The following is a 15,808-nucleotide window of genomic DNA, read 5'->3' as shown; positions in this document are numbered from 1 at the left end:
GCAGAAGGCACTACTCTCCACCTTGCAAGTGTTGCTTTGGAAAGATGGATTAGCCTGACCCACACTTGCTCATTCCTTTTTGTTGCAGACAAAGTAATAATGTTAGGGTTCTTTTTGGATAAATGTGAATCAGTTTAAGAACTAAAGAATTTTCCAGAAATAGTAATCCTTTTTGAAAGTCACTCCATTCATAACTTTACTTCTTAAATATTATTAGTTACTTTTAAAGATTAAAAATTAGATGTGGTAACCTGATGATGGTCTTTGGAATTTTATTTAATTAACTGAAGCAGAAGCAACATCTCAAAATTAACTATGTCCACAACTATTTCATTTGTTGGAGAGTGTGTTTCTATATTTAAAAGATAAAATAGTGATACATATAAACACGCTGTGGCAACAAGTTTTGACCACTTAGAAATTACACATGCATACAAAAAAGTGTTGAACATCACATCCACCTAGGCAACATCTAATATTATATTTGCACTTCCAATTCAAGTTAAGCTTAGGAGAGCTGGACATACTTCCAGAAAATATTTTGAACAGGGGATTAAAATGAGAGATTGTGGTTCTGCACAGTATAAAACACAAAGTGCCTGTTTTTTTTAAAGTTACATTGAGTTTTCTGCAGTATATCAGTGTGACACTTAAGTAAGAACTTTTTTTTTCAATTTAAATGCATCATTTCCTGACATACCCATCACAGTACATCATATACACCCAATTATTTTTACCTCACCTCTGAAAATGTGACACAAACACCATGTTGAAGACAGGAACTGTATTTGGTAACTGCATCTCTCAATTTAGCCACATCAATCACTGGCACACGCATCTCTAAGAAAGCTCAAATTTTTTTTAGTCTCTCTCTGGGGTGGATGTCACCACATGTGTTTTGACTGACTATTTTTCCACTGAAAGTTTATTCTTTGTGAATGATAACACCAACAGAACTCATACAACAGACCATAAGTAGTTAGCACATGATCAGAAGAACTCACGTTTCTTTAGGGCCTTTCCATAACATATGTGTTTGAGTTTGTGTCAAACTCACTTAATTAACATTTCCTGAGTACCAAAAAAAAGGTATTTCAGAATTAAAAATGAAGTGCCGCAATACGGCATTTTTGCTATCTTCAAAAGAAGTCTAGAATAAGGTACTTTATATTATTTTGGCTACCCAGTCTTTCCTATTGAATTAAATAAGAAAAGTATATTTTACACACAATGTGAATCACATTAATCTAGTTAATGTTAATCACATTAATCTAATCATGGTTAATCTAGTGAAATAATCAATTTCTTTACAAAGCAAGGCACAGAAAAGGCAGTTGAGTGGACATGGTCAACATTTAGTGAGCATCTGCTCATCCACTTTCGAAACAGCGTAATTTTAATGCACTAATTACAAAAAGTTAATGAAATGAGTCTAGCATTAAAAATTGTAAATTTAGTAACATTGGGAAATGTGCCAGAATTCCTTGCATTTTATATTTGATTTGATTCATTTTAGAAAATATTCTTTCACATATTTTAAATTTTAATAAATTTAAAATTTATTAACATAATCTAACTGCACTGAATCTTGAACACTTAAGTGCTTATAAATTCAGTATTTTTCATGGCTGTGGGAATGCATATTAATAAGTTAATACATTCTGAGTCCACCAACCTAAACAAAGCACTGACAGGACTAGCGCTAGTCAGTTTCTGAGTTCTGAAATAATGCTTTTACTCAGTGAAAGGCTGAGTCTAGTCTTTTGGTCCGTGGGCCAATGCCTCTTACTTGGTTTAGTTAGATACAGCAGAATGTAGTAGGACTGATTCCACGTCAAAGTTTCTTCTTCATCCTATTAGCTCCTTTGTGCTTTTACCCATTTTTTTCAAATGCAGGTAAAAGCGCTCACTTGAACCACGTGACCCACACCTTAAGGAGAGGACATGCAGGACACTGCTGGTCTGCTTTCCAGGCTCACAGACATACGAAGAACAGGCATTCCACCCTGACCAGGTCTGATCCTACAGGACCAGACTTCCCTGTGTGCCTTTTTTGCGGTGCTGTGTTTTCATATTTATTTTTAAGTGACCAATTGAAGGACAGAAAGAATAATACAGTGAAATCTTAAGTTCAGAGAGAATATATTTTGAATGAGAAAGCAATGACATTTGTTTTACATAATTAGGGTGGCATTTGAATTGAAAGCAATAAAACAAGAAAACAAAGGTTTTCTTGAAATTCCTGGCTAAAAAATATGAGAAAGTTTATCTAACAATCAATAGTATAAAAGTATTTAGGTTTCAGTGGTTTGTAAAGTAAATGTGAAAAGCCCTTTCATGGCAAATCTTTTAGACTTTGACCACAAGTGCTCATTTAAAAAAAGTAATGACAAGCAAAATTCTTAAAGTTGTGATGATGGCTGAAAAAACTAATCCTTTTATGTTAAGATAGCTTGAAATGCATAAAAATATTTCAGATAAATACTTGTTCTATATGCCTCATCTTATCTGGTGTTTCCTCAAAATGTATAACATTCTTTATTTGATCTTTTATAAAATATTATTTTTCTCCAAAGTGGCTGTACGAGTAAAGAATTCTTTTGGTCATGCATCTTCAGAAATTAAGAGATGTTCAAACCTTAAAAACTTCCAACTCCTCTAGAATGAGCTCCCCACTGGCAGAGCTGTTGGTAGGAAGGACCACAACCTTCTGCACAGTACCCCGATCTGAACCAGAGAAAGAAACAATGAGAGGTTACAATCATTTTCTAAAGGGAAGAAAGACACTTAGATGTGAAATTACTGGCTTAGAATTTGAAATATTATCCTTATGTCACATAAACATTTTCTAAGCATATGAGGATGCCACTTTATGAATCATATATATGCTTGGTTTAAAAGAAACCAGTTGAGCCCTGGCTGGTGTAGCTCAGTGGACTGAGCTCGGGCCTGCGAACCAGAGGATCGCGGTTTGAGTCCCAGTCAGGGCACATGCCTGGGTTGCAGGCCGGTTCCCTGCAGGCCCACTCCCAGCAGGGGACGCAGGAAAGGCAGCCATACATTGATGTTTCTCTCCCTCTCTCCTTCCCCTCTAAAGATAAATAAATAAATAAAATCTTGAAAAAAAAAAAAAAGAAACCAGTTGAGATTCACAATATGGGATTAAAGCAAATTTGAGTGATTTCATTAAGCAACTATCATTTCTTCCAAACTATGATTCTAATAAAATAATTCATGAGATACACCATAAATATCAAGTTATTTTTCTTTTACCATATAAGCATGTACCTGTGAATCTGTAATTCGGAAAGGTAAATTATCACATACAGTGAAACACTTTTAAAATTCTGTCAACAAAATGTCAATGAAAAGGGTTAACTTGAACTGAGTTGCACAGGACTTTACAACCAGGAATCATTTAGTGATGAACTCTACAAATATCAGAATCTCATCTCAAATTATCTTCTTTTCCACAGGCAAGAGATATTCTGCCAGAAAAGATCCCATTTCATGTTTACAGTTTCAATTGCATGAACTTAACTGAAAGACTCAAAATAAGGAGAGAGGGGAGGGACTTTCAGGGTTGAAAAGGGGGAGGGTTTACAGGAACAAGTATAAAGGACACATGGACAAAAACTAAAAGGGGTGGAAACAGGAGGGAGGTGAGGAAAACTAGGAGGAGTGGGCTGGGATGGGAGTAAATGACAGAAAACTGTACTTGAACAACAATTAAAATAAATTTAAAAAATAAATTCTAAAATTTATGAACTAAAAAATTAAAACCTACTAATAACAAAAATGTTTATATACAGAGGAACAAGATAAGGATTTTTCCAGAACAGTCCTTCAATATTGTGAGGAAACAAAGTATCTGACCTTAGAACCACTTGATCTTAGAAGTTTCAAACTACACTTCTTAAGCCATACTCAAATAAAAAATAATTCTAAACTCTGCAGGCCCTAGGTATAACTTAAAAACTTAACTTATGCCCTGGTTGGTGCAGCTCATTGGATTTAGTGTGGGCTACAAATCAAAGGGTTGCTGGTTCGATTCCCAGCCAGGGTACATGACTGGGTTGCAGGTCAAGTCCCCAGTGGGAACCATGTGAGAGGCAACCACACATTGATGTCTCTCTCCCTCTCTTTCTCTCTCCCTTCCCCGTCTCTAAAAATAAAAATTAAAATCTTAAAAAAAAACTTTAATTTTTTTCTGTTTCACTGATTAGATTCCTTAGAATCAGCCCTGGTAACAATCTGTAATATTTTCTTAGAAGATAAGTAACAAAAAGTATATATTGGAAGTGAAAAAACATTTGAGGATGCTGTGCAGAGATGTCACAACAGAAAACCAATGAATATCGCTGAAGGTGTTACCCGGTTTTCCTTAACAGTTCATCACAGAGAGCAGTGGAAACTTCTGGGGGAATAGAACATACCAAAAAATCTAAAATGAAATCTTTGAAATTATAACACTCAGAGCAGGATTATTTTTTGTGTGTATGTGATGGACAAGAGTGTAAAAACATATTTGTTTTAGGTCATTTCATCATAAAGGCCATGCTTTTTTGGAAGACAAAGAAGTCACAACAGAGTTTTATGGTTCCCTGCTGTAGCTTGTAAGGATCACTGCCGTTCTTCATGACAGCAATGACCTCTTTCGTGAGTGGAGACTGAGCAGAAACTCTTTAACCATAGTCCCAAATAAAACCACAGGAAAGGGAATCTTGATTACAGGGAGTCCCAAAGATAAAACTATCAAATCTGAAAATAATTAATTATTCTCAAATGACACAACTGGCTCCATTTTTTACCCAATGTCCCAACTTACTCTGAGAGCAAAATTTTACATAAATCATCATTTCTTCTGAAAGAACCCCAACATACTTTATTCATGCCATTTATAAAATATTACAAAGAGAGCAGCTATAAAAATGGCCTAATAAAAGGATAATGCAAAACTTGGTTTTTATTCATTTGCAATAAAAGCTAGAATGCCCCCTTTTTATTACTTGTTTCCATTTTAGTATTTTTTAAAAATTTTGCTGGTAATGATGAGTAAATTTCCATTTTATTTTAAGACCATTAAAGGAAAAGCTGTATTTTTCTACCAAGTAAAATTGAATGTGAAGTTATTTGAAACTCTTGCAAAAATGCAAGTAAATTTAAGTATTGGTAACAATTCTGAAAATGAACTTTCTAATAGGATGGTTTCTTTCAAAATGCAGTCCAGGAGAAACCTGTAGTTTTTTTTTCAAAACATAGTCACATATTCTTCACTTCTCTATAGAGAAAATGCTTTTGAGGTACCCATGGGCTGTGTCATTTACTACTAGGTAAATAAGTACACTTGGGTTGTCTTCCATCCATTTTCACTGATTGAATCAACAAGAAGTCATTGAACACCTTCAGTGTGTCAGATACTATAAAAAGTATGTATACATAGATAAATACACACAGCATTAAAAAGTTCACAGTTTAGAATTTATGGTTTTGTGAGTAGCTGGTGGGTTCCCACTAAAATGTTAGTCATTGAAAAATATGCATCTTAGAATATTTATAAAACTCTGTGTCTTTTAATTTCAAGGTAATATTGTAGTTATCAAATATTTTCCTTCTGGAGGAAGTAAGAATGGCATTTCTTGGATATACTCTCAAAATAAACCATTTTTATTCTGTAGAATTGGGACATAACTTTTATTTCCTCGGGAAAAACACACACCTACAATATAGTTACAGTAAAGCAGATTATCTTTCTTTTCCTCCTTAAGCCTCAGTTTGCTTGCGTGTACAATGTGAATAAAAAATATATCTTTTAAAATGGATATTTGTTACTAAGGCCTACCCAGAGTCATCTTTTGTTAATACACCCTGAGACATTTTGGAAACAACGCCTCTCTCACTTTCAGTCTGAATAGTTAGGTAATGGTGTGACTCTATTCCTGCTCCAGAGAGACATGAGTGACTCAGGCTGGTCCCAAAGGGCATGCCATTGCCCCCGCGATTCACGCAGGAGTGAGCACAGAAACAAGTCAAGGCCCAGCCCTTCCTGAGAACTCTGGGTGAAAACCTCTTTCTTCGGAGATCAGAGCTATGAAAGAGCTGTAAATCTGGATTACTGGAGCTATCCTTGCTGCCACACACTGAGGATTCATCCTGTGAGTACACCCAAGGGAGGCCACTCTCACTACCCCCAGAAGGAAGTCATTCGATAACTATCTTATCATCTTTAAATTAAAAGATGCAGAGATGGCTTTATGTAGACATAAGTAATTGGGAGTTTTATTGATATTCTAAAATGCTTACCTTTCAATGACTAACACCTGAATTGGAACACACATAAATTCTTGACATCATTTCAGCAAAAATTCAGCTACGTTTGAACCTGACTTCTCCATTTCCAAGTTGAGCACACAAACACACACACCAGGACTTTTTAAAATAGTTTGAGTAAGGTGTATTGTCACTTTCAGTTGAAAGAGTTCTGATGAATAAAAACTATACAAAAATACACAGACATTTCTTAGTATTATATCTGGTACATAGTAATATCCTCAATAAGTGCAATTTATTTTTTATTTGTAGCTCAGCCACTTACTAAAGTTTTGACATTATTAGAGTCACCATTTTTTCTTAACCCCAGTTTTCTCATCTATGTGGTCTAGATAACAGACATCCCTTGAATACATTAAAGCATTGTTACGTGAATCCAGCGAGATGAATCTTAGAAGTGTCTTCACATAATGTAAACATATGCACAAAGATAACAGTGTAGACTCACCAACCCACATTAGCGATCTTAATTATCCTTTGTTTCATTGCATTTTTAAAGAAAACTCCTCAGGCAAGCTTCTTTTCTGTTATATATTTCATGCCATCTAAATTTTTTTCTTTCTAATGTAAGGAACACAGAAATGTTATCCTCAAACCTTTACACTAAGAGAAGAGCTTATATTTATAGAATAAGTGTCGGCTGTCTCAAACAAGTGATCAAACAGTTCATTACCCAGTAGGTCATTCGAATAGTCACCTGTATATGTAATCTACTGCGTCTCATTTAATCTGTAGTCCTCAGGGGGTTTCCCTAGAAATTGCGCTGCCAAACTGCCTGCTATCACTGATCACCTAGGGCCGCTGGTCACCTAGGGATTTAGGGGGAACTCTGCCTCCTAAATATACAAAAATGCTCTCATTAGGGCCAGTTTCATGTGTGTGAGTTCTTTTCAGTCACACAAGTTCCAGTGATTGGAAGGGCCCAGGTGGTTTTAATGCTCCACTGTCACCTTCTGGAAATATGCAGAAACTTTTAAAAAAGTGTCCCTGAATTTTCCTTTTGCAGTGGGGTCTGCAAATTAAGTAGCCAATCTGATTCTTTTTTTAATTTTTTATTTTTATTTAACTCTTGTTCAAGTACAGTTTTCTGTCTTATATTCCCAACCCTGCCCACCCCCCATGCTCCCCGCCTCCCTCCCATTTCCGCCCCCACCCTTAGTTATTGTCCATGTGTCCTTTATACTTGTTCATGTGAGTCCATCCCCTTTTCCCCTATGATTCTCTCCCCTCTGATTCTAAGTGCTGATAATAAATTGCAATTTGGGTGGATAGGGGAGGGAGGTGGGGAGCACGGGGAGGGGGGAGTGGGCTGGGATGGGAGTACAAGACAGAAAACTACTCGAAAAAATAATTAAATAAAAATAAATAAATAAATGGCAATTTGTACCAGCTAAGGTGTGGCCGTTTTCAATTTCGTAAAGGCTGACAGAAAAATCCTAAAGTCGCATGCTCTACTCTTTCCTCCTTTTTTGTCTATTTTCACCAGAGTGCCCTCAGATGTCAACCTAATCAGCCCCAGGCATGAGCCCAGAGGCCAATTATTCCTGGAAATACAGCTCTGGTTTATTAATTAATATTAGTATTGTGAAAGATGAAATCGCTATATTTTTAAATGTTAGCACTTGCTTTATTATAATTTTGTAAAGCAACTTGTTTATTCAAATAAAGAAATATTTTAAAGCCAACAAAAGACCTGCAAATTCTCCAGTTGGCCAAAGAAAGTTTTACAGATAAATAAAGGGTGAAATGAATAGACATCTGACATGTTATTTTCTATAATCATATTTTACCAGTAGACTGCCTTGTTTCATGTTAATTAAAATATATAATCATAATAGATTTCTTTTCCTTATTAGCTTTCAAACTGCTGCTACCTTCTTTAATAGTATTTTTAAATGTGAGAATAAAACTGAATCATGAGTTTATAAGATCTTTATTAGTAGTTCAGTGAATACACTTTTAAGAGGTGGCAATTCTACTCATGAATGTCCCCTTGTTACAAAAAAACATAAAATATTTCTAAACTAGGTCACTTAGCACAATTTCCAGTACTTATTAGAGCTTTCCACATTCAATAGGCAATTTAAATGCTGTAATGCTGACACATTTAGCTTCTGTTCTGGGGGCAGTTTGAGCCCCTCAGGTGTCTCTGTTTGAGAGAGACCCTGGGAAAGGCAGTATCAACAAATGCTGTCATTCAGCCTCTCCCACAGTGTGCTGATGTTAAAAAGTCGGTAGGGTCAAGTCAATGTGGGTAGTATTGGATTAACCTAGGTTAAACTGGTTTCCTTGTGGCAGAATCTTTCAGAATGATTAAAATACTTTTCTGCATCATGAGGAAAATACAGTATTCAGTGACTGGTAATAATACCACTAATTTCATGCGCTCCTAGGCACTACCATCCGTGTACTTTTAAAGGCCATGCTGCACTATACAAGCAGTTTCTCAAAGTCTGGCATTCAGACCATCTCACCCAAATTACCTGGGGAGTTTACTAGAAGTTCAGTTGTTGGGTCCCATGTCAGACCACAACCATATTTTTTGGAAATGCTAATTTTGAATAAGCTTTACAGAATATGTGTGTGTGTGTGTATTCAAACATTTGAGAATCACAGAAGATAACATAACTTTTTATAATCTACTTCATTTCTTGGCAATTGCCTGTATTTGTAAAAAAAAGCTACTAAATTAGTTTGTGTATATTTTTGAATTTTCGATTTTGTTTCTGCCTAAATTCAGCTAAAATAACATAGTCTGCTAATATATAAAGTTAATAACTGATTTGAAATGCACTAAAAATATGCTAGGGTTTTCCCCAAAATTATAATTAAAAATTTCAGATATTTTGAAAATCAAGGTGTATGTACATACACATGTATGTATATATGAATAAGGTATGTGCGTGTATATGATATACCTTATATGTATCGATACCTTATATATATATATATATACCTTATATATGTGCCTTATATATATACCTCATTCATATATACATATATGAACATATACATATGAATATATATGTATACATGAATAAGGCATATATATATATGAATAAGGCATGTATATGGATAAGGCATATATCTCAGTTTTTTCAAATATAAAATATATGAAGTTGCAAGAATGCCCACTTAATTTTCAAATATTAAAATAATGATAAAACCTAGAATCGGCATGGAGAAAAGGAAATAGGTGTTTTAACACACTTTTGGTGGGAATGCAGTCAGAAGAGCCTCTCTGGTGGGCAATAGGGCAGCTTGCCAGAACGAACTGCCTTGCTGCAATAAAAACTATAAAACGGGAAAAACCATAAGAGGTCATTCTTTTTACGTAATGAATAACAGACAGTGCACGACTAAAACATGAGAAACTCACATGGAAATCTTCATGCTCACCCAACTATCTGCCTGGGAATCATTTCCCAACACAGGTATAGAGAGCTGGTGTCTGAGTCGTGCACAGTAGTCCCACTGAGATGAGGGGGAACAAAGGAGAATTTAGGGCAGCAGAAACCATGAATTCTGTGGCGCATGATATCAGAGAGAGGGAGCTGCCCCAAAAGTGGGCTCCAAAGTCCGTGTAGAACCCCCCTGAGTCTGTAGCTAATTCCTGACCTATATATTTACAGGATGAGATCACTCAAGGATTAACAGATTGCAGCTACTATAGTAAGAATGGAACAGACAGATTATAGGTTCAGCAGTTCTGAGGAAGAGTGACGTTGGGTGAAGTTGGAGTTTTGGTTCTATCATAGTAGACAGATCTCATTAACACCTTGTTAAAACTGACATCCAGTTGACACAGAAATGCTGAGCTGAGAGGAGTAAGTGTCACATTCTAGAGTAAGGCTTACTTTAGGCTTGCCCTAACAAAACCTGAAACCAAGGTCTGATAACACACACAAAGAAAAAAAAAGTGGAGTTTGAGTTCTGCTAAGTTAGAGTGACTTCTTTTGCAAACAAATTTTTTAAATATTTATTTGAAAGACACAGAGAGGGAAACCTTGGTTTGTTGTTCCATCCAATTGTGCATTCATTGGTTCCTTTTTTTTAATTTAGAAAATTTTAAAGAGAGAGAGAAATCAGAAGAGAAAGAGAGAGAGAGTGCAAGAGAGAAATAGCAATTTGTTGTTCCACTTATGAATTTATTGTTAATTTGGTTGATTCTAGTATGTGCCCTGACATGGGATTGAACCCACAACCTTGGTGTACTGGGATAATGTTCTAACCAACTGAGCTGCTACCCAGCTAAGGTCTCTTGCACACAAGGATTTTCATGTAAAACAAATTCAAAGTGATCAGCTAATAATTGACTGCCTGTGATAACAAGAATTAACCCTTTTCAGGGAAGACAAGAAAATCTAAATCCAAGGTATTATCTATAATGTCCAATATCCAGCAATCACAAAAATGATTACACAAAGGGGGAGAGAGAGAGAGAGAATGCAGGGTAGGGGGACATCTGTGGTCAACAGCCAAGAAGAAGTCAAGATTACCCAGGTAGATATCAGACTTCACAAAAACAACTTAAAGTAGCTATTATAGCTATTATAAATATGTCTACAAATTAAAAGGAAATTCTAACATGAAAGAACGATATGGTTATAATGAATGAACAGGTATAAAAACTCAGCAAAGAAATAAAAACAATTAAAAGTCAAATGGATGTTTCAAAACTAAAGTACAAAAACCAATAAAATATTAACTCCATAGACTAAATACTAGAAGTTGAAAAAAAAAAGAGTTCAATGAACTTGAAGCCAAAGGGATAGAAGTTAACCAGTTGCAAGAACACAGGGTAAAAAAGATTGAAAAAAATTAAAAGGTTCTTTAGGGTGTGTGTGACATTATCAAGTAGTCTAATATGTGTGTAATTAGAGCTATAAAAGGAGAATAAGGAGATATTGATGAAGAACAAATATATGAAAGAATGATGACTGAACTTCACAAATTTAATGAAAAATACTATGTTAAATATCTAGGAATTCAGTAAGACCCAAGCTAACTACATATGCAAAGAACCATACCTTAGTATATTATACTTAAACTGCTGAAAACGAAAAGTATAGCAAGAATGTTTGAAAGCAGCCAGAGAAAAAAGACATTATGTCTTGAGAACAAGGGATATAATTCTTGCTAACTTTTTATTACAAACAATGGAAGAAGGAGATAATGGAATAACATTTTTAATGGTGAAAAACAAAAGAGTTAATCCAGATTTTATATCCAGGGAAAATATTATTAAGAAAATGAAGATGCACCCCTATGTTCATAGCAACATTGTTCACAATAGCCAAGTGCTGGAAATAGCCTTAGTGCCTGTCAGTAAGTGAATGTATCAAAAAACTGCGGTACATTCACAAAATGAAATACTACACAGCAGAAAGAAAGAAGGAACTCTTACCTTTTGTGACAGAATGGAAGGCACTTGAGAATATTATAAGTGAAATAAGCCAGCCAGGGAAAGACAAATACCATATGATCTCACTTATAAAAGCACAGACATGGACAACAGTGTGGGGACTGACTGTGGGAGCAAAGGGTGGAATGGGCTGAGGAGGGCAATGGGGGAAAATGGGGACAACTGTAATAGATAACAATAAAAATAATTATAAAAAAGACAATGAAGATGAAATCAAACATTTTTAGATAAAAGATGGAAACATTTTTTCTTCAGACCTCTTGCATTTGAAGAAATGCTAAAGAAAGTGTTTTAGTCTGAAGAAAAATAATGCAATATGAAAACTCACACTTATAGTTAAAATAAAGAGACCCAGACATGACCCTCTTTCCATCAGAGCTGATTGGTTTGTATACATGTTTTAGAACTGCGGCAGTCAGTTGCAAACATAAGAAAAGTTGACAGGACAAAGCTTATTCTTACTCCCTGCTAAGGAGGACAGAGCCCCAAACTTCAAAGATAGAAGCTGGGGCCCTACTCAAACCATGTCTAAAGTCACCCTACTATTGTGATTTTTAGTTATATAAATTAATAAGTCTTTAAGTAAAAGTAAACAATGACATTTCTGAGTATCTAAAGTGATAGTTAAATAAACTACCACCACTTCCATCCACAAATCACCCAGCAGGGGTAATTGTGATATCTTACAGAGTGAAAAAAAAATCAGTACTTAAGTATAATCTATTAGTATGAGTAGGGGATTATATTCTATTTTTAATTCAGGCCCATTATCTTTTATCTGCAATTTTCAATTTCAAAAGTTTTTTGTCAAAAGTTTTCCTTTTCTTTTTTTTTAAATTTCTTGGAAGGTACATCCTGTCCTGACTTGAACTAATTTGGCCACAGAAACTGACCTACACTTACTGGAGGCTATTTATGGTCTTGATTTTTTATACTTGGTTTGAAGACGTCTGTCTCAGTGCAGAAATAGTTCTGGGTGTTTGATGGGGTGTGGCCCAAGGTTCTGCAGCCTATTTTACCAAGTATACATGCACACATTCTCTTTTCATTTTAAAATACTTCTGAGTCCTGAAACATGTTTGGTTTTAAATAAGAGAATCTGAACAAGTATTATTTTCTTTATATTTTTATCAATTTTCTATATTTGACAAATAAGCATATTTACTTTAAACAGTAAAAATAATAAGTTAGATGTAACTAGGCAAAGTCATAGATAGAAATCATATTCTGATTACAATGAACATGATAAAGTTCATTGTAAAGTTCACTCAAACATTGTAAACATTGTAAACATTGTAAAGTTCACTCAAAGCAGATCTACTAAAGTTATTCCATTAATTTAGGACACTGCTTTTGAGTCTGCCTAACAGTAGTTGTATTAGGAGAGAAGGAGAGAAATATCAATGTATGGTTGCCTGAGTGTCCTGCTGGGAACTGGCCTGCAACCCAGACATGTGCCCTGACTAGGAATCGAACCGAGATCATGTGGTTTGCAGGTCTGCACTCAGTTCACTGAGTTACACCAGCCAAGGCACAGTAGTTATATTAGAAGGGACACAACAGGTTACTACTGTTCCCCTACATGCTAAACACTGCTGTGCATGTAACTGCTCTGAGGTGATTCTCTTTTTCTAGTTAGCTCTATTGTTCATTAACAGTCCAGTTAATGGTAGTTTCTACACCATTATTTATATATACATATATGAATATATTTATATAAATTATTCGTGTATACTATATGAATTATAAATGTATAATTAAATATAAATATATCATATTTAACATAATAAAATAATATATGAATTATAGAAATTATATGAGTATATTATAAATTGTATAAATTATAAATTATGCAAACTTATATTTATATAATTATAACATTATATGCTATGATATATAATAAAATATATTGCATGTTTAATATAATATATAAATTATATCTATACATATATATACGTATTCTCCCAAACCTGAAAGAGTGTCACCTATTTTCATTTTATCCCTTCTAGTTTTAAACTTGCAAATGGTGTAACTGCGGCAAACCTGCCTCCTGTAATCCACACTATTTCTCTATAAAATGTGGACATAGTATTTGCCCTACATACCTGACAAGGCTGTTCATGATCAAAGGAGGGCATGTATGTGAAACTGCCTTGTCCATTTTACAGACAGCATAACCAACTTGACTCCCCATGCCCTGAAATTATCCTTCCTTATTCCCACTCTTTGCCTGTGACAAATTATTTACTATTCTGATATACCAGTAAAGCATATTCTGATATGCTTTATTTTTACCTATAATTTCCAAACATAAGAAATGCCTTCCATACATTACCAGCTCATCCATCTATGATCTGTCATTAAAGTTTTTTATCTCATTTTTTAAGTGTATTCAAATTATGTAACAGTGTAGAATAGTTATGCATTTATTATTTTTTGCCTGTATCCTTCCACAAGAAAATGAACCCTATGAAAGAAAGACATTTGTATGTTTTGTTCACTGCTTATGTCTAGTGAATAAAATAGTATGAGGATTCCTAATAGAAATTAAACATTTTTATGAATGGTATATACTTATATATATTCATAATCAAAGATATGTGTGATTTATTTCAATAAACATCTACTGTATAGGTACATGCATATATGCACCTGCTAAATGCTTACTAGTTTCTAGGCAGTACATCCAGGGTTTTACATGCATCATCTCTTCTAATCTTTAAGCTAAGTCCATAGAGTAGTGCAATTAAGGAAACTAGGCTTAGAGATGTTATATAGAGGTGTTATATACTCAGTTTTATGAAACTGATAAGTGATAGAGGAAAAAATTTAAGCCTAAGTCCTTTGAATGTCAAAGCATGTTCCCTAATTCTTACCCTAGAATACATCCAATAATAACTTATTATAAATATTCTAACAAGTTATTCTGTAGTTAACAAGATTTGGGAGAAAGTCCAACCAAAATTACAATTGGTCTTTGTGGGGATAATCTGTGGAAATTTTAACTTGCCGTATCATACTGCCACAGGTGCACGTGGAATTTTATAGGGAAGCACACACAGGCTTCCCTATAAAATGCCCATTACTGCTGCAGAAAGTTTCGGAGTTAGGCATTTAACAAGTTAGTTGAAAAGTGGACTTGTGGGGCAAAGTTGAAACAGAAATCTTAAGTCTAACGAATTTCTAAACTGGCAATTGTACAAGGAGTGACTAAATTATAAGTTTTGATTTACTTGAGGCTTACCAAAATACCAGAAAACCATAACATGTGACAATTAAATTTTCTGACCTATTTATTCAACTAAGGGTTGTGTCTTTAGGAAAAATATCTGCCACTTCTAATGTATCAAAATGTGTTTAATAAGTTTACAATATAGTATTTTTATTTTAGTTCTAAAAACTAATTTTATCCATGAGGTTTAAGAAAAACATTATAACTTGTGATAATGTATCAAGATATGAATTATTATAGTTATGTCCTGGCAATACAGCTGAAAATTACTCAAATAGGATCTCAGAAATCACTAAAATTAATGTTTAAAGATTTTGTAAGTTACTAAAATTTACACGTCACCTTTCAGTATCCCTTATTGCCTTATATCACAAATCACTTACTTACATTTGAAAACAAATGCACTTACTTTAAATAATGCAGGTGTATGTTCTACGTAAGGTTTTATTGATGCTGCACAGGAGGTGGTATCTAAATTTCCACAGATGCAAAATTGGGGTTAATTCTATTTAGCCTTTTTCATTTGGAGAAGAATTACTGAATTAATAATTTTCATGGTCACAAATTAACCTATTTTCCTGCACAATTTTTTAATAAAATAGGCAGTCTTGCATTTGTTTTCAAAGATGAAACAAACCACATACAGAAACAGGCCTGGAACACCCACCTCAGTTGCTGGGCACTCAGGCAAAAAGAGAGGCCCTCCTCTCCCTCTCTCGATTGGGACATCCCTTAATCCACCACTGACTTGCCCAAGTTTACCCTGTCCTACTTCCTCCTATTCACATCTCCTTCTTTCCCCTGGAATGGTTACTTTCCTC

General features: G+C 34.6%; 1 protein-coding gene across 1 annotated transcript in view; it reads right to left on the bottom strand.

Moving 5' to 3' along the window:
• Positions 1–15,808, bottom strand: part of SEMA3C (semaphorin 3C) — a 180,750-nt gene that overhangs the window by 23,360 nt on the left and 141,582 nt on the right. The window contains exon 13 of the mRNA XM_037066161.1: positions 2,639–2,727. Within this exon, the coding sequence (XP_036922056.1) occupies positions 2,639–2,727 (89 nt within the window). The remainder of the gene's footprint in view (positions 1–2,638; positions 2,728–15,808) is intronic.

This window comes from Sturnira hondurensis, unplaced genomic scaffold (assembly GCF_014824575.4).
Source record: "Sturnira hondurensis isolate 20B ecotype Veracruz unplaced genomic scaffold, ASM1482457v3 Scaffold0016462, whole genome shotgun sequence".
Lineage (NCBI taxonomy): Eukaryota > Metazoa > Chordata > Mammalia > Chiroptera > Phyllostomidae > Sturnira > Sturnira hondurensis.
The sequence above is the reverse complement of the archived record's forward strand: the minus strand, read 5'-3'. Positions and strand labels throughout refer to the sequence as shown.